Source organism: Microdochium trichocladiopsis (genome assembly GCF_020744255.1).
Source record: "Microdochium trichocladiopsis strain MPI-CAGE-CH-0230 chromosome Unknown B0I36scaffold_6, whole genome shotgun sequence".
Classification (NCBI taxonomy): Eukaryota; Fungi; Ascomycota; class Sordariomycetes; order Xylariales; family Microdochiaceae; genus Microdochium; species Microdochium trichocladiopsis.
In genome coordinates, this window is record NW_025763549.1 from 877,896 (window position 1) to 896,797 (window position 18,902).

The 18,902-nt window shown below is 56.6% G+C and overlaps 4 protein-coding genes and 1 non-coding gene across 5 annotated transcripts; 2 read left to right on the plus strand and 3 right to left on the minus strand.

Annotated features, from left to right (window-relative positions):
• Positions 1–2,690: 2,690 nt before the first annotated feature.
• B0I36DRAFT_410770 (HSF-type DNA-binding-domain-containing protein) lies at positions 2,691–5,156 on the minus strand. The gene is made up of 6 exons (XM_046161923.1): positions 5,106–5,156; positions 5,032–5,048; positions 4,891–4,963; positions 4,681–4,821; positions 3,515–4,616; positions 2,691–3,455 (listed from the first exon to the last, which is right to left on the minus strand). The coding sequence occupies exons 1-6, from the start codon at positions 5,148–5,150 to the stop codon at positions 2,950–2,952; spliced, it is 1,884 nt and encodes a 627-aa protein (XP_046011352.1). The 5' UTR covers positions 5,151–5,156; the 3' UTR covers positions 2,691–2,949.
• Positions 5,157–6,819: 1,663 nt separating this feature from the next.
• B0I36DRAFT_128067 (uncharacterized protein) lies at positions 6,820–7,548 on the minus strand. Its single transcript, XM_046148155.1, has one exon. The coding sequence runs from the start codon at positions 7,468–7,470 to the stop codon at positions 7,000–7,002; it is 471 nt and encodes a 156-aa protein (XP_046011353.1). The 5' UTR covers positions 7,471–7,548; the 3' UTR covers positions 6,820–6,999.
• A 5,546-nt stretch (positions 7,549–13,094) lies between these two features.
• Positions 13,095–13,176, minus strand: B0I36DRAFT_t108. Its single transcript has one exon. It is a non-coding gene; the product is annotated as a tRNA-Ser (tRNA).
• A 1,225-nt stretch (positions 13,177–14,401) lies between these two features.
• B0I36DRAFT_245293 (auxin efflux carrier) lies at positions 14,402–15,809 on the plus strand (the record flags this gene model as incomplete). The annotated part of the gene is made up of 2 exons (XM_046150145.1): positions 14,402–15,655; positions 15,729–15,809. 2 exons carry the CDS (start codon positions 14,402–14,404, stop codon positions 15,807–15,809), a joined length of 1,335 nt encoding a protein of 444 aa, XP_046011354.1.
• Positions 15,810–16,582: 773 nt separating this feature from the next.
• On the plus strand, positions 16,583–18,776 carry B0I36DRAFT_363660 (uncharacterized protein; the record flags this gene model as incomplete). The annotated part of the gene is made up of 3 exons (XM_046158843.1): positions 16,583–16,783; positions 16,882–17,755; positions 17,812–18,776. The coding sequence occupies 3 exons, from the start codon at positions 16,583–16,585 to the stop codon at positions 18,774–18,776; spliced, it is 2,040 nt and encodes a 679-aa protein (XP_046011355.1).
• Positions 18,777–18,902: the final 126 nt, after the last annotated feature.

Genomic DNA, 18,902 nt, shown 5'->3' on the forward strand with positions numbered 1-18,902 from the left:
AAGTAGAGACGGTTGTCGCTTGGGTAGCTCATCTCGTCGTGTACGCCACAGGCATGTGCTAATTGTTGCAAGACAGGTTTGTGACCGACCAGAGGACGCACGCGGAAACTCAGAGGTCTGCCCAGCCGTGGATCCAGCGCGAGCAAACTATGATGAAATGACGGCTCTTCGGGAGGGCAGCCATGTTGAAGCGGCGCATGGCGGGCTAATTATTGTCGGGCCACCAGTCTCGGTGGTTGACTGGAATGCCAAGATGTCGGGCCTAAAAGATCCCTTGACAACTTCAGCCGCACGTGTTCGTGTCGGACAGGACTGCTCACGCGTAAAGGGAAAGCGCAAGACAAGTGAGGGGTGCAGGATGCTCATTACTGCCAAGTTGCACACTCGCCATGGCTTCTCCTCAAGCAAAGTGGCTGTGTACTTGTTGCCTAGGCTCTTTTGAAAGCACAGGAGTTGATGTACAGCCACCGAGATACCCAATACAATCACAACAGCGGCCCGGGAAGCTGAATCGGGCGTCGAGGTGCTTCCCATGATTCATGCCGTGCTTGGTTGACGGCGGCATGTATAATCTGGCCATAGGTGAGAGGAGGAGAAGTCAGTGTACGCAAGCCTGGCTGCTGCCCAGGTGATGTTCAGTGAGGCTCATTCGCAATACTCGGGCGTCAAGCTTGACCGAGCAGCCAGAGCACGAGGGCGGCTTTGTTGCCAGGGATCGAAGAGACAGAGACAACAGCTGGGGCGGGTTGTGTCGACCAGCAGCAGGCCCCCTGCCCGTATGCTTTGCTCAGTCGGGATGATGACCGAGTGCTCCATGACTCACGCATGACAGCCCGAACCCATGTAAGCATTCGTCTGTTGGTCGTGACCTCAAAGCGAACAGAGCAATTGCTCAGTTGATAATAATAGACAAGCCCGAAAACAAGCAGCTTGTCAGACATGGGCCAAGCATTGTGATGCCCTGCGGTCGTTTGCCGCCAGGGCTGTCTACCCCTGGTGTCTATTGAGCTGGCTCTTTGAGCACGCCGAAGTCTGCGTAATGGTGCGTAATCCTCCGCGAGTCCCGGGGCGCTGATGCTGACACTGGTGGGTGGGCTGCCTGCACGTACATACGTCGGGCGGACGAGAGAGCGATGCCAGGATGCCCTCGCGAGAGGAAAATGAGAGTGGCACCACTTTGGAAGCTGGCTGGCTCGTTGCAGCCGTATCGAGGCAAGCGCGACCCCGGCGAGGATCACCAACGGTCTCGGCAGGGTCTAGACCGCCCAGGGTGCAGGTCCCCTGCCTGCACACGCCCTGCCACAAGGGGGCTCGAGAGTCAAGACCCTGCGGCTCGCTACAGAGAGCTCCTTCCCGCCTTCTAAGGTTGCGTTTGCTGGTGTGTACCTGCACGAACAACACTCGGTGGCCGTACGCAGTAGGCCCCTTCAGGATCCTCTGCGTCACTCGTCCTCATCATGGAAGATGGCGAACAATACAGCAGGACATCCTCGCTTTGCTCCACAGCCTCGCTCCTGCAACACCGCCTCTCGCGGCCCATCCTCATGGCTTACATGGATGGACATGGACGGCAATGAGACACGGAGCATTATCGACCTCTTCTAAGCCTCTCCCACTCACACCACCACCACCACGGCGTTCCATGTTCTTCCCCAAAGCTTAACAGACAAAGGCCCTTGTCAGTAGCGCCCTCGGCAATAGCTACCGTGCTGCATGCCCAAGCTCCTCCACACCCATTCCCTCGCGCCGTTACGCGGGTCTGGAACGCCCTCTGCAGGCCCCGTGGCCCGCCTTGGTGCAGATTGCTGATGCCCTGTCTGTTACACGACGGCGTGCCGGGGGGGTTGCCCAGCCCCGGCTTCTGTCACACCCCGGGTCCTCGTTTCCCAAGGGGACCGAGAGACGGGCCTGGTGCGATCGCCTATCAGATCAGGCCACTCTGGTATAAGTCAGGGCTGGGCCCCTTCCTGGAGAAACCTTGGCGGCTACCTATTATCCCTCTCGCCCACCAGCAACTCAACCATCTTCACGATCACACTCGAAGTTGCAATTCTTCGGCCGACTCTTTCGATAATCACAACCACGTCGACAATGGGTTTACGAGGCACTTCCCTTGTTTGTCGAACTCTTGGAAAGCAATGAAGGACGAAAGAGCGAGACTGTCCAACAACTGCCTATCTCAAGCGTCTCCAATTCGTCATCCGCCAGCCACGATCCCCACGCCATGTCTTCTTGAAGCCTCTAGAAGCCGCGGCTTGGCTAAATGGTCACATTTCTCAATCGGTGGCAATGTTCTCACCGCCTGTGATTGGTCGGCTGGTCGCTTTCATGTCATCACATCCTCACGACTAGTCCAAAGATCTCGTTCTATGAGAGCTGCTGGACACGACGGCACCCACATCTTGGACTCAACAAATACTGAACAGAGACACGATCCCGCTCAAAAGTTACCGCAGTATCACTTTCGCACCGGCACGGATATACGTCAGGCATTCTCGATCATTTCAATTCGTTCAATCTTCAAGGACTTTTGATGAGTGCACCGCTAGGATGGTCATGGTTCATCTGACAAACTGAAAGCATAACTTGACTTGTGCATCAGCTGTGCAGGTATGCCACCCTTACGCCAAAGGGAGTGGATGGGTTCCCGCCACTTCGGCGGCCGAACCAAATGGTAATGTGCTGACAACATACAGGAAAATGTCAAGGGTATCCAATACGGCCCCAACGGCTGCTGGCTCTTGAGCGCCGTATGTCTACACACGAAGGAGCTCTCGCCGCCACTTTGTATATATATATATATATATAAGCCTGAGTGGACGCAGCGGGCAGCTGAGCCTCTACTTCATGGCTGGTCATCATAAGTCTACCGCGATATCAAGTCAAACAAGGGACCTGACGAAATTATACCACACGAAATCAAAACCTCATACGACGGTGCAAGCCTCATTAGTATCCGCCGTTGGGGCCATACAGCCGCTGTCGCTTCTCCGGGGGCCCGTCAACGGGCATCCGGGCTTGAGGTGGTCCTCCCATTGTGGGCATCATCGCATTCTGGAACTGCGCGGGTGGTTTCTGACTGCCTCCCGGCGTCAGCCCCATTGGCGTACCGCTGCCAGCTGCCAGGTAGCCACCTTGCTCGTGCGCCATGGTAGGAGAAGGCTGAGGCAGCTGGCTAGGCGAGTTCCAGCTTGTGCTGGTTGCTGGCGACTGGATCGGTGTTGAGTCGAATTTGCCAACACCCGTGGCGGGGGCGCCAGCCAGCTGACCCATGGCCATGTTCTGGTTGGCGTAAGGACCGGGCGTAGGTGGCTGTGTGTTACCTCCGTTGGGGTACATCGGGTCCATCATGCTGTCTGGCGGTGGGTTACGCAGGAAGCTCGCAAGATGCCGCCGGAGCTTGCCGATCATGCCGTCCTTTGTGAAAGGCTTGGCCAGAACGTCGCGCATGCCTGCTCGTTGTTAGCACTCTACTAACACAACCGATCTCGTCTGTTTGGTGTTCTACACTTACCCCAGTGGAAGTACATCTCGAGATCTTGTTGGTTGATATTTGACGTCATGGCAATGATGGGGATGTTTGGTTGGACCTCTCTGATCATCGCGGTGGCAGAAACACCGTCGAGTTGTGGCATTACAATGTCCATGAAGATGAGGTCGTAGTAGTTGTTCTTCTGGTTAACTTTGTTCACAGCTTCCAGGCCATCTCGCGCGACTTCCACCCCACAGTCGTACTGTGAGAGGAACTTCGAACCGATTCGAGAGCACGTCTTGTCATCTTCGACGAGGAGAATGATGGGCTTCTTGATACCCCAAGGTCCAGTCCCGTGGTTGGCAGTCGTCCCGGGTGTGTGAATATTGTTGGTGTTGCTGAGGTCGCTTGCGACATTGTTGAGCGGGGTCTCCTGGACGGGCCTGTTGTACGGGACATTGTTCAAGTGCTCAGGAGCGAAAGGATCGATGCCAATGGTCTGGCCTGCGGGGTACACCATGTGGCGCATATCGTTGAGGGGATCCTGGAAGTATGGCTGGATGCCTGCTGATCCAGGAGGTCCCATCATCGATGACGAGCCCGCGGATTCTGGAGACGAGCCCTGTGGGTGTGCAAAGGCGATGGACATTCTCTTGAGATCCGGATCGGCAGAGTGCTCAACGGTGAGTCCATTCAGGATGTCCCGGGCGCGGCGCAGCTCCGCCGGAGAGTCAACGGACTCGGCAAGGTAATTCTGAGCAGTCGCGCTTGTGTACGCAGCTGGCGTCGAATTGTTGCTGGACGTGCCGGCGGCGCGGTTCTCGCGTTTATCACTGTCGACTTTGCTAAGGTGGGTGATGAGTTCGTTGTGGACCTGGTTCTGCGCGCGGACAAGCTTCTGCAGATGGAGGATCTCTTCCACGAAGATCTTGTTGGCGTTCAAGATCTCATAGTAGGACTCTTGCAGGGCTTGCACTTGCTGCTGGGTCGCGGTCAACGTGTCGGACAGAGTTGCAATCTGCTGGTTAGTGGTAAATTGCTCGTCAGCTACCTGGGCCTTGCGAGGCGCAGGCGCTTTGCGTCTGATATTATCGAGGTTGTCTTTCCTATCTGCACCAAATTCCGGGTGCTTAAACTCCCACGCCTGCTCAAACCCATTAGAAATTTTGATCAAGGCGGAAAGCGACTTGACGAGGCTAGCTACTTACAGAAGCACCGTATGGAGATTGACCATTCTCCTCATTGTGCCTGACTTTGTGGAAGTCGTACTTGTTCAGCTGACGCACGAAACTAGCAAAGTTACTGTGCTTGAAGTGTTTCGGCAGGATTGTCTTGGTAAATTTCTCGTTCTGTGACAAGCAGTTTAGTTTAGTTTCATTCAGTGTAGCCGATGCAGAAGACCATGCATGGGACCTTACCTCAAGAACGACAAAACTGTCCCCCTGATCACCCCACCGGACGACTTCGCTGTACGCCGGGTCCTCGAGCATCCTATATTAGGTTAAATATGGGTAAGTATGCAACCATGCTGTATTTCAGATCCGTGACCATGGGCATACTTGTAAAGTTTGCGAACCTGGCGAATGAGTGAGTCAACAACCGTTTTCGATGCAAATGGCGCGGCATGACTTACGAAGTCGCTGGAGTTGTTACCTCCCTGACCACCTGACAAGTCCATCTTGGGAATCTACAGCAACCAGTGGGTTGCAAATGCTCAATGGATAGGGATTGGTTATCTTAGAGGCGGGTGGTCGACCGTCGCAGTCGCGGATCGTGCTGTGTTGTGTTGTGTGTATGTGCGGCGCGTGCAGTGTGCTCGTGGATGGTCGGGGCGACGTCGTCAGCCGGCAAGAGGGTTGTGGGCTCCGTCTCGAAGACAAGTACTCGAGACGGAGGGGCCTGACAGCCGAGGAAGTTGTGTGAATGCGCGACCACCACCGCGAGGGAGAGCTGGCGACTGCACACAATCTGGCGAATGCGCACACAGACTAGGAGAGGCGATCTGGATTGAGGAATACGGTCGTATCGTTGGCGAGGCGCGGCACGCTCAGTCGGATGTCATTATCGCCTCTGGCGGGAAACGTCGTCAGCTTGAGGATTGGCTCTGGCAAGGATGACGGCGTCGTGGTCGCCGGCAGTCGAGGTGTATCGGGATGAAGACTGGCCTGGGCAGAGGAGGAGGGCGCAATCGATGATGAAGGAGCTTGAGCTGGCGGAGGGCCGCTGTGGTGGATGGAGACGGGTTGCCAAGACCCGTCTGCTAGGATGGTACCTACCTAGCGAGCGGGCTCGGGCGATGTCCAGGATAGGCTCAGGAGGCAGGAACCCAGCAGCGAGTCGAGGAGCGAAAGTCGCTCCCGGGCGAGGATTTTGCAGAGGCCAGCCACTTAGAGGGCGCGGCCAGGACCAGAGGCGCACAGCAGTGACCAGGGGGTGGGGTGGAGAGGAGAGGGAGCCTGTCCTGTGCAAGTGCTCGGCGTGACAGGACGGGCGGGTGTCGCTTGCTACGCTACTACTCTCCATCTCAAGGCTGGGGGTGGACACCCGGGCCCCTGCGGGCTGGGAACGCAACAGTGCCCTGCCCGCACTGTAGCCGCAGATCCGAACTTGCGGACTCGATCCACCGGGCGTCGCATGCTTGCCTGGGTCGCGTCCCGTCACGGATGGCCGGCCGGCCGGGCTTGTCGCTGGTGTGATGGTAGCGTTTAAGGTTGTGAGCGTGGGCACGCTTGGGCAGAAGCGTCAATATGGCACAGGCAGACACGGCGTGGCCCAGTCACGGCAGGCGCCAGCAGCACGCAGGAACGACTCGAGCCGAGAGACTGTGGATTCCAGGCTGGCCCGCCATCTCCCTTTCCCGTCTTTTGCAAGCAGGACTGTGGCATTCCTGCCGGGCCATGCTCGTGGGTTGGCCAGGTTCAGCGCCTCACCCGCATCTCGCGCACGCACGGCCTGTGCAGGGCTGCCGGGCGTTGCCACCATCGCGTCACGCCTCAGCTGTCGTCATCCTCTCCATCACCAGCAACGTCGAGCTCTGGCACGGCCGCTCGACAGTGCCCTCGAGTGCTCACACAGGACATCATGGCTCTCCTGGGCTGCACGACGATCCAGGCCAGGACACCTGCCATCCAGCCCGGTCATAATTGTGCAACCCGGCCGGGGCAGTAGTCGTCACCAACGGAGCCCCAGTCACCGTCTCGACTCGTCCAACACAAGCAACTCATTCTTCGTCAGCCTTGACAACGGACGCTCCGTGCGCCTCTCGCGCCCCTCAGCTCGACTTTGCGCCTGGCGGCACAAGACCGGAGCAGCCAGCAAAACGCCCCAAAACCTTATCTGTCGTCACGATCCGTCGGCAACTGTGAAGCATCCGACTTTTTCTTCTACCCCTTTCCTGGTCCGTCATCTGAGCACCTTGGTGTTTGGGACCGTTGTGCGGTGGACTTGGCTGGGCATCTGGCAGAGAAACAGCCCCCTTCCCTTGGAGCTCCTGGTGTCGTTGCCGCTACCTCGGCGCTGGCTCACTGTTACTCAAACAGCACGACGATTCTCCAGCCTCCTTCAGTGTGACTCTGCTCGGGTAAGCCAACTGATAAGAGTGGATGGCGCCTGTCTCCAAACTGGAAATGGCGAGTGCTGATCGTGCATGTGGTGCAAAAACGGGTGGACAAGCTGCTCCTTCCCCATTGCGAGCAAATCATCGTCGTCGGCCCCTGGCCAACCTCACTCAGCTCTTCAAGGCCACGCTCAGCTGCTCCATTTGTTTTCTTTCTCCCCTGTCTGCCGGCCCGGCCCACTTTGCCTGCTGGCCTTGGCGTGGCACTTTGCTGTTTCCAGTGCACCAGCAGACCGCATAGGCGCAAAGTGGTGAGCGTTTTTCCAGCGGACCGGACGATCCACGACAATCTCATTTCCACTATAGTGGTTGCTTCAAAGAGCCGCTCACTTCCTACTTGGAAGTTAAGGGTCCTCCCACGGTAGGACCGTGGCATATTCATCTGTATTAGCTATTGTCGACACCGTGTCCCAGGGAATACGCAATCCGTAATTACACCATTCCATGCTTTGCTTTTTGCACGAGGCTTGCCGCTCGTATCCTTCCCCATCTTTTGGAGTGACACATTTCGTCGAACCACGACTACGCCTCATCATGCTTGACAAGCAGACCTAGCATGGTTCTTTGATCCGCCGCCCCCCCTCCCTTTGCACGCTGGATGGAAATCATGATACGCAAAGTATGATTTCAAACTCAGTGAGTCGGCAGAGAGCCTCAATATCTCGCGCTAACAATGCAGCCTTAAGTTACGGCTATGCACTTGAGCTTCAAGAAACACTTGTCTCCTGCCGATGCGGCAAGAAATTTCACCAGAATGCTAGATCCCAATCTGTGGCTAGTGTTCGCTTTCAAGCGGGCATAGCGAGGAGTCTGAGAAACTGTAGAGTTGTCAGATTCATGCCAAAACTGCAGTTGTAAGTTCTTCTGCTTGGTGGTTGTTTCAGGCCGTTGGAACCTCGCGAGATGAAGAGCGCTATACACGGTAGGTAGCGGAGCAAGTCAACACGCAATCATGGCGATGGCCGCATTTCATCACCGGGCCCTCCCCCCCCCCCCCCAGCGAAGCCATGCTACTTGTCGGAGTATGAACAGGAAAGGGCCTGATCGCCAGCGGAGACGCGGATTTGACAATGCTAAATGTAGTCTCGATAGACATCAGCTTCTACCGCTGCATCTTTCGAAGCTAGCTCGTGGCGCCGTGGGCCCCCCACTGGCTGCAAGCTTCGGCGCTGCTCCCAGATTTACACCACCACACGTCATCGCTTTGGACAGTCCTTGCCGCGCTCACCTAGTGCTCTCCGTCGAGCCCGTGTTGCAGCCAGGCATTGCTATTGACGGCCGGAGACAAGCTTGCACGGCGCTGAGTATCTGCCTCTCTGATAGCACCTTCTTCACGACTCCCTTTCCTCCGGAGCTATCCCAGAATGCAAGCGAGTATTTGTAGTAAATTGCGAGACAAGGTCCACAATCACCTCAGAGCGATGAAGGAGCAGCAGCACGACCCCACATCACAATCAAGCCAAGATGGTGATGACCGCAGCAGACGCCAGAGCCAACGACGACGTTGGTGACGCTAAATGTTGTAGAGCCGGCCTGCTCAGAATCCGGTCCAAACCCGAAGCTCGATGGCTAGGTTGATGGGTCCAGACATCCTGGCGCAAAACCGTCCTCTTATCCATTGTCAGCCCCCCACTAGCCGCCGAACTTGACCAGATCCAGCCAGCTGGGAAGTAGCCAAGCTCCAGCCCAGGTCGTCGGCTCGAGCGGGGCTGCAGGACAATCGCTCGTTTGGGTTGATCGCCCAGCACGGCAGGGATCTTTCAGATCTCGAGAGATGTGGCAGGGCCCCAGAGGACCACGCTACCACGGGGCGTGGGAGGTCCTGTCTGGCCAGGTCTCCGCTTTGGGGTCATTCTCACAAAGCAAGGGAGAAACAAAGTTATGCTCTCGATTTCTTTAGCCGCATTAGCCGACTGACGGCTGCGCAGTATGGACAAAACGTTCCGTGGACTTTCGACGTGCCACCACCAACACGTGAGTACTTGCGTCAGCACAGAGCGCTCGAATCGGAGACGACGGGGGTCAGATCAAAGGGAGCTTGCTTGCATCACGCCGTTGATAACCAGGCCAGCGGAATCGGCCATCGTCTGCACAGCACAGAGCCCACATGCACTTCCTGGTTGTGAGACTTGCGGCAAATATCTAGAAGGTTAAGTTCTTCCAGCTGGTCAGATCTGCGCATGTGATCGAGTGAGTTGCGCCAAGGGGCCAAGCAACCCAAAACTTATCTCTTGACGAAGCAAAATACCGCGAATGAGGTCAACTCTCATCGCTGTTGCCAGACTGTTCAAGCAGAATTGTGATCTGCAACACCAAGCTGTCGGAACCTGCGCCGTCCGTGACGCCGAGTTGCGCTAGCCACCCAATCAGCAATGCCCTCCTGTCAGCGCGCCCGGCACTTTCTTGTCCCGTGCTAGGGGGCCTCTTGCCCTCGCATGGAGGTTCATGAACAACACTGCTCGTACTGTGCGAAGAGACATGTTGCGCTGGGCTCGGGCATCGCATCGCCCGTGTGTCGACGAAGCGCAAAGGTATGCAGCTCTTGCTGGTCTGTCTCATTCCCCACCTACTGCCTCTGTGCTCGCGCGCAGGGCAGTCAGGCAGCTGAGTGATGCTTGCTCGCATTTTGTGTGCTTCTTTCATACCTGTCCACCACTATCGGCACCGACAGACATGCTGGGAAATTTCGTCCGAGAATCGGAATTCTTTAGTCGCTCACGCGCTCCAACAGTGCCGGTTCCGTGGCTACGTTGCAACATTGGGGCGCGGTCGATTCCCTGCGTGTGGCTGAGACATCGTCTTTGGAGTTTGAGACACGTGTCTGAGGTACAACTTGTTCATTCTTCTTGATTGAAAACAGCACAACCGAACGTTCCGCGCAGGCCGTGGGAACCACTGGAAAATCTCGAAAATCCGGAACGTGTCAGGTCCGGAGATTTGTCCGGTACCGTTGACCTTACTTTGATTAGGTCCGTCACGGCACTGGAATCCCACAGCATAGTAACTCGATGGGGACTGAGCGTGGATCTGGCTGGAAAATGAAGACAAATCAAATACGACAGGGCTGTCAGAGACAACGCAATAACGTTTGCTTTGAGCCCTGCTTCCGTTTGATGTTGAAAAACATGCACCTGGGGGTTTCGTTTTTTGTCATAAGGCCGCCTCGAGGAATCAGCCAGGCGCGCAAGGTTCGAGGTCCAGACCGTGAAGTTCATCGTCACCAGGTACCGCCTCCGGAGACGTTTCCAGAGATATCTTGACCGTGGTTGAAAAGTCGTTGAGGATGGCTTGAGACAAGATCATCGGCGATGCCGATCCAGTGCTCTCTCCATCTGGAAAGACTGAATGAGGCCGCCGAAGGGTATTTCGGTCATCGCTGCCAGGAAACAGATGTGCGACCGTCTCTGGCCGTCTGCCCACGAGAACGAGAGAGTCCTGTCATTACAGCATACTTCCGTCCTGGCAAGAGCAAGTCCATTGATCGTGTCGGTCTTTTGAGGCACGTGATGAGCTGTGTCGTGCCTCGGAAATTCTGCCCTATTCTAGTGAGCAATGATATTGATGGTAGTGCGGCTTGATTCTCGGAGACGAGTGCTTGGTGATAGGGCATGAGATTGTGGGTTGTAACACAGTCCTAGGTTCATCGGCGGTGTCCTGGCGGAGGAGATGCGGCGCCGCGTGGAGGAGCACGACGAGGTTCACGCGGCGCGTGCTGGGCACGTTTCTCACGCCCGAGGTCACTGCGAAGGCTGCCGCTGCAGTTGCCGCTGCTACTGCTGCGAACTTGGAGAAGAGCAAGGATCAGTCTGAGGATAAGCACCGATGCAGATATTGCAATCACCGAGAGCGAAGAGCATGCAGATTTGATGGTGGTGAGAACGGTAGTTGGGTCCCAAGGCATCTGCAAAATCTCTCGACTGTCCATCAGGTCCCCGCAACGGGAAAGCGATGCGGCTTAAGTTGAATGGAGATCAGGCTTGATGTACACAACCTAGGGGATCTCTCACATGATTGAATTCCGAGGCCAATGGGAAAATCCTTCGCCGCAATAAATCTGCCACTCCAAACATTCTGTCATGGTCCCAGGAAAGCTCGCACGATGAAATGTATGAAAAGCAGACGCATGCTGTTCCTGGCGTCGTTTCATGTCATTAGCGCCTGGTCGTTCGACATAACTTCTCGCCATAACTGTGACCTTACGTGACAACAATCCCATACCTTCTGCAGGCTCTGGATCTATGCCGGGATTCATCAAACTTTTCGTGTCTTGGTCCATGCTGCAGACGAAATTGTGGCGACTTACTGAACCTGAATACCTGCGGGACAGCAGTTACAGCAGGATTTGTCTTGTTTACTCATGGGCCCGCCAAAAAGCACAGCCTCATGGAAACTAAGTAGCGCTCTCTCAATAATACGAAGCCTCTCGCTCGCCTATCGACGTGGGCTCAGTGTCACGCGTACCCTCCATTCCACCACTATCCCAAACACCAACCTTGCCCAATCGGACGCGAGCGAGAGCATCAATCGACTCGACATATCGGGTTTGACCCATGATAGAACTGTCTGAGATATATCAGCAAGCCAATTACCTGCTTCGGAATGCCCCAATTGATTTACATCGGTCAGAAGGGTGTTGGATCGGAAAGTCAGGACGAGAGCTCCCTCAGATAATCTGGAGTTTCAAAATGACACGAGAACAACCACCAATGTGCCCATGATCGGACTGACCACAAGCGCAAGCCATTGCTGGACGGGGAGCAGTATATAAAATGGTTCCTGGGACGATCGATGATCCTGCTCAATGATTAGCCGACGGTGCAATGCCACGCCACAAGTGTGAATACTGGTGGCGTCTTTGATGGTGTTCGTCAGGTGCGACTAGAAAGGTGCCTGACTTCGAGATCGCGGAGCCAATTAGTCACCCCGTTCTCGAGCAGTAGTGCCGAATCAAAGAGAAGGGCGACAGCGAACACTGGGAGGCAACGACAACGACAACGACAACGACAACGACAAACACGTTGCGTAGAACGCCAAGAACGACGGCTTTGACAAAGCGATCAACGAAGCCCTGGGGATTGGCCAGCGATTCATTGGACTTTCACGTACTCATAAGCCCGTCAAGGAAAATCAACAACCTGAGGTGAACACGACCAGCCGCATCGCAAGAGTCACGTCAATGAGATACAGGTCTTGGCGGGTTCGCTTCTGCGAATCAGCCACGTCACGAACTGCTAGAGGCCCTTTGGCTGGTTTGTCCAAGTCCAACACGGGAGAATTTCAAGGTCGATCGGCCAGCGTTGAAGCTATGTTCCTGAATTGAACGTTCGCGTTGACGCATCAGCACATGTTGTGCAATCTGTCTATCCGAATCTGGAACGACTGGAACGACAGCCTTGACTCTTCGAGGCCTGAGCTCCCAACCTTGGCGAAACCTCGCAATGCGCGCAACCGGACAGACCACCACAACTCATCACACGACACATCTAGTTCACACAAGACTTCGCCAATCAAGTCCCAGGGAGTGAAGACTGAGGTACCAAATGACTCTCGCAAAATGCCGGTGTTGATTTCGTCGTAGTCCGGTCGAAACCGTAACTGAAGCTGCGAGGAACAGGTGCAAACAATTCTGCACCACGGAGAAACGCACTTGCTTGGATCCGATTGACGGTGCGAAGTTCTAGCAGCATCCCTCGAACCTGTCGTGCGTGCTCGTGTGCGCCGGGCATGCGAATGAGTTGCCGGCGGAATCAGCGCTGCACTTCGCATTTGGTGAGCCCATGCGGCGACAACTCCGGACAACTTGGAATACGATTGCGGCAAGTCGAAACAACGTGCGGGGCCTTTGCCAGACACGGGGGAGTTGTCCTGTGGCAAAAACAACGGCGGGAACTCATCGCTTCGTGGACTAAACAGCCACAAACACCCCAGAAAAAAGAAAAAGAAGAAAACAACTCAAAAAGTTATTTTGTGAGCGTCTGAAACGCCCGCTGAAGCTATAATTGCTAGCGACGCGAGCAGGATTTGAACCTGCGCCTCCGAAGAGAATAGATTTCTAGTCTATCGCATTAGACCACTCTGCCATCGCGCCCAGTGGTGGTTATTGAGGAATGCTGGGTTTATCACTGCATATGAATTGACAAAATTGCGTGTGTGGGGCTCCATGGTTATGGGTGGAGTGGGGCATCCGTGGCTAGCGCCGTTCGAGCCCCACCGCGTCTGCCACACCAAAAAGTTGCGTGGCTGCCAGCTCCATCTTCCACGAAGCACACGAGTGGCACTGGGCCACGGGCAAGCACTTGCTGGAGCACACCTGACCGGCGAGAAAGCTGAGGAAGGCCAAGACCGTCCTTGTACACAAATTATTGACGACATTCAGTGATTCTTTTCAATTCAGAAAGATGAGTTTAACCTCAAAGCGGCTTCTCGTCTCACGTCTCCGCGTTCCATGGTGTGGCTGTGCCCCATGGAGTCTGATTCTAGGACATTATACACTCTACTCATAGATAACCTGCGCTCTAGTAATGAGACAAGTCCCATTTTCTAATCAGGGACGATGAGCTGGGAGCGTGACAAAAACCTTATCATATGTACATGGAATACACAATGCGCATCAAGGGGCGAGGATTAGGGAGACTGTAGCATACGTTGAAGCAACCTCGAAGCTACATTCCGCGCACGCCCTCCCTGCTCCGTATCCTGTCTCTCCTGTCTTTCCGAATTATCCGCAACTCGACGGGCAAGGTCATGTATTCTTGAGTCGCCGAAAGTGGAGGCAAGGGCCTGCCGCGGACGCAACTGGGAGCCGCCAGACCTACATTTCGCCCTGCGACAACAATGTCTCAGTGAGGACTTTGCGAGAGGCTTGAGCTGAAAGTTTATGTTCACATGCTTCATGAACAGACAGGATTACATGATTGCATCGTGACAGCCGGGACACGCAGTCCGCAGTTACTTTATTGTCCTGTTGATTGAAGATCTATCCTGATTCATACCAAAGTCCACGAAAGCATCTACGCACACGATGGCCCCCACGCTGATTGCCCACGCCCACCTGGCGTGGTGGGCGGAATTAGCGAATCTGAGAAAACGACCCCAACCCTTCGTTTAGACTTCGCCGGCCCGAACACGCGGCTTCGAATGACGCATGCGGTAGAACACCTTATCTCAGCATGCGAACTTATCAATTATCCCTGACGATGTCCGATGCTTTAAAGAAATACTTTTTGTAACGTACGCGACTCTGAGGTATCAGATATCGACAGCTACCAGAAAGCAACTGGGAAAACCCCGCAAAGACTAAAACCCCTGCACAGATGGCGACTTCAGGACTGGCCGAGACGTTCCTCGGGGCGATCCAGGCGTCGGTGTCGGTGCTGCTCGTGATATCCTATGGCGGCATCGCGGCACACTTGGGTCTGCTCGACGGCGACAACACAAAGGCAATCTCCAAAGCATGCGTGCGCATGTTCTTGCCGGCGTTGCTCATCACGCAGGTCGGCTCGCAGCTGGAGCTGGCCAATGCCCGAGACTACGGCATTGTCCTGCTCTGGGCAATGCTGTGTCACCTGCTCTCGTTCCTGATGGGGGTCTTTGCCCACCTGGTGCTGGGCATGCCGGACTGGACGACGGTGGCGCTCATGTTCAACAACACGACAAGTTACCCGCTCCTTCTCATTAGCGCGCTGCAGGAGACGGGAATCCTCGAGTCCCTACTCGCACGAGACGAGTCGGTGCAAGAGGCCATTGGGCGGGCCGAGGCATACTTCCTGATCTTCGCGACGGTCTCCAGCTGTCTGACCTTTGCGGTTGGCCCGCGACTCATTGACAGTGAGCATGCGCCGGAGCAGGCCAAGGAAGACGACCCGCCGACACCCGAGCAGAGCTTGAGTGCCGATGCCGAGGAGCCTGTCAGTGAGAGGAGCAGACTGCTGGGGCCGGATCAGTACAATGGCGATGAGACGTGGAACGACAACAGGTTTTGGCCGAGTCGACGTCGTGCCTCGGACGCCAGCCGGCACACGCATCGCAGAGCTTCGCTCGTTCCCAAGCTGCGCTGGTCACGGCTTGGTCCGCGGACACAGTGGTGGCTCCTCTTCCTGGGCGACTTTGTCAATGCGCCGCTGGTTGGTGCCCTCGCCGGCACGCTGGTCGGCCTTACGCCCGCCCTGCACCGGGCCTTTTTCAACGAGACGACCGACGGCGGCGTGCTGACCGCGTGGTTGACGGCCTCGCTAAAGACCATCGGCGGGCTGTTTGTGCCGCTGCCAGTGGTTGTCGCAGGGGTGTCGTTGTACACCTCCCTCAACGGCGCGGGACGCCACGCATCAAGGCTGCCATGGCTGCCCGTGGTCTTCATCACTCTGGTGCGCTTCGTGGTGTGGCCCCTGGTGTCCATTGGCACCATCTATGCGCTGGCGAGAGAGACAGGAGTGCTGGGCGAGGACCCGATGCTGTGGTTCACCATGATGCTCATGCCAACAGGGCCCCCGGCCATGAAGCTCATCACGCTGGTGCAGGTCAGCGATGCGAGCGCCGACGAGGAGATGAGCATTGCGAAACTGCTGGCTGTAAGTTGACCAGATCTCGCATCCCCGTGGCGGTTCATTCATGCGCGCGAGTTGCTAATGTCCGCCAACATAGCTATCATACGTCATCTCTCCTGTGCTCTCTGTCGCAGTCGTCGGCAGCCTGCGGGCAAGCCAGGCTTGCAACAACAGCTGAGGCCCCGATGTAAACAAACCACGGCGGGCGGGCTGTGTGCATGACAAATGACATCCATGGATGACCAAAACACCAGCGCAAATGAAGCAACGTGCAAGTCAATATGACACTGTTGATTGCCCGTGACCTGTGGAAGCCGTAGCAAGGGAGGTCCTAGAACTTTGACAGACGACGATAATGCGAGGTGGCATGTCAATAGAGGGGTTGTGCTGGGCGTGCAGCATCGTCGTCAAGTCAACAGGGGCCACCAAGTGCGTGGGGTGTGCCTGCCTCACCGCTGTGCAGTGCCTGCCTCGAGCAGAAACAATGGAAAACGGGGCCGCAGTTTCCCGACTCCAGCGCCTAGCAAGGGCCCTTTTGCCGCCCGCTGACTGGCTGCGTTGCCCGGCGTTGTGGGGCCCGGCCAGGGCACTGCGCTGCACTGCACTCTGTGCCAGAGCCCAACCCGACTGACTTGGGCCCAGCCCGGCCCAGTGAGGAGTAGCTGCGAAAAAGAACAGGCCTGTCGTGTAAATAATAATAATTACACCGCTCCCCCTCGCCGAACCACCTCGGGCCACCATCGCGAGACCCAAGAGCCTGGTCGACTGTCCGCCGTCTCATTCGTCCTCGTCCTTGCTGCCCTCTCGCCGCGGAACGCAGCTCCTGCAGCAGCAGCAGCACGTCCCCCCTCTCTGCCTGCACCCGGTCCCGCATCGCTCTCTGCCGATCGAGCACGCTGTCCCGCGGCCACGACCACGACAGCAACAAAACTCTCCACGGCGCCTTCCACCATGTCCGGAACCATGCGAGGCACTCCAAACCGGGGTCAGAGCAGTCGCGGTGCCATGCCTTTCAACACTCCCGTCAGTCCTGCTGGAGGCTCTGGCATCCCCAGGCCCGTCCACGAGACCCAGGCAAGCCACCAGCCAGCGCCCAGCGAGGCTGCCTCGGGGGTCAGCGCCAGCCGGCAGAAGCAGTCGAAGCGTGATGAGGTATGTGGACACTCGTTTCGCACGCTCGAGCCCAGTGCTCTTGCATCTCCTCGCCTATCTAGCAGCAGATCACCCCTAAACTAACATGATGTTGGCAGGCCATCCGCAGGAAACTGGAGAGCGACCTCTCCAAGAAGAAGGGCCTCACCAACCGTGCCCGTCACTCCCGCAAGGCCCCTCCCGGAACTGTCCTCGCTCTCAAGCCTAGCCCGGCCCTCCAGATCAAGCCCTCCACAACAGTCTCCGAGGCTGCGCAGCTCATGGCTGCCAAGCGCGAAGATTGCGTCCTGGTTACCGACGACGACGACCGCATTGCTGGTATATTCACAGCAAAGGATCTGGCTTTCCGCGTGGTCGGCGCGGGTCAGAAGGCCAGCAGTGTCACAATTGCCGAGATCATGACCAAGAACCCGCTCTGCGCAAGGACCGACACCAGCGCGACGGATGCGCTCGATCTCATGGTGCGCAAAGGCTTCCGCCACCTGCCCGTCATGGACGAGAACCAGGACATCTCTGGTATCCTCGACATCACCAAGTGCTTTTACGACGCCATGGAGAAACTCGAGCGGGCGTATGCCTCCTCCACCAAGCTGTACGCCGCTCTCGAGGGTGTCCAGTCCGAGCTCGGTACCAGCCAGCCGCAGCAGATCATCCAGTACGTGGAGGCTCTGCGCTCTAAGATGTCCGGCCCGACTCTCGAGTCTGTCCTGAACGGCATGCCTCCCACGACTGTCAGTGTTCGCACCTCCGTCAAGGAGGCGGCTATGCTCATGAAGGAGAACCACACCACAGCCGTGCTTGTCCAGGACCAGGGTCAGATTACAGGCATCTTCACCAGCAAGGACGTCGTCCTGCGCGTGATTGCCCCTGGCCTTGACCCGGCCAACTGCAGTGTCGTCAGAGTCATGACCCCTCACCCTGACTTTGCTCCCATGGACATGAGCATCCAGGCTGCGCTCAGAAAGATGCACGGTAAGCATTCTTGAATCGGTTTAACGCATGAAGCTATACTAACATGGTCTCTCCAGATGGCCACTACCTCAACCTGCCCGTGATGAACGACTCGGGCGAGATTGTCGGCATGGTCGACGTCTTGAAGCTCACCTACGCCACCCTTGAGCAGATTAACACTATGGGCTCTGGCGATAGCGAAGGCCCTGCCTGGAACAAGTTCTGGCTGTCACTCGACAACGAGACCGAGTCCATGGTCAGTGGAGACGGCAGCCACCACCACACGATGGCGTCGCGGTCGATGATGTCACCCGACCACGGCCGCGACAGGATTGGCGACTCCGTAGCACCAGGCGACAGTGCGTCCCACGTCGGGGAAGGCTCCCTTCTCGAGCCCATCACTCCTGATGTTCCCATTGCCGACATGCCGTTCGCTTTCAAATTCAAGGCCCCGAGTGGCCGGGTGCACCGATTCCAGGTGATTGCCAGCCAGGGCATTGAGCAGTTTGTCACGAGCGTTGCGGCGAAGCTTGGCAAGGAGGCCGACGTTCTGGGTGGAACCCCCACCGTCGATGACGGCAAGCTGAGCGTCGGCGGCTTCGCCATGAGCTACCTGGACGATGAGGGAGACACCGTCTCTATCACTACCGATCAGGACCTGCTTGAGGCCATTATGCTAGCCAGGCACAGCCACCGCGAGAAGGTTGATCTTTTCGTGCACGACCCGTCTCAACCTCCCGTTACCGTTGCGGCTCCCCAGCCTGACATTCCCATCCCGACACCGCCGGCCAGCACTGCCGCTTCCGGCGTGCGCCGCCGCCGTGGTGTTGTTGAGGACAGCGATGAAGATGACAGTGAGGATGATGATGAGGAGGACATGAGCGCGATTAGACGGCGGAGAAGACACGGGCATCACCGGTCGGAGCCGGATCAGGTTATTGCGGGCGTTCCCAACGAGCTGCTCCTGCCTGGTGCGGTCGTGACGCTGGCGGTGGTGATCATTGGTGTCTTTACCATCTCGAGGTTGTCGAGCAGTCGCTAAGCCTGTCAGACTCGTAACACCAATGATGTAGCACGCTTTTGTTTTTCGTTTTCCTGCACGCTATGACGAGACCACGTATGACGGCATGATGCTTGACTGTAGAAAGGCTAGGCGCAACGAACGAGT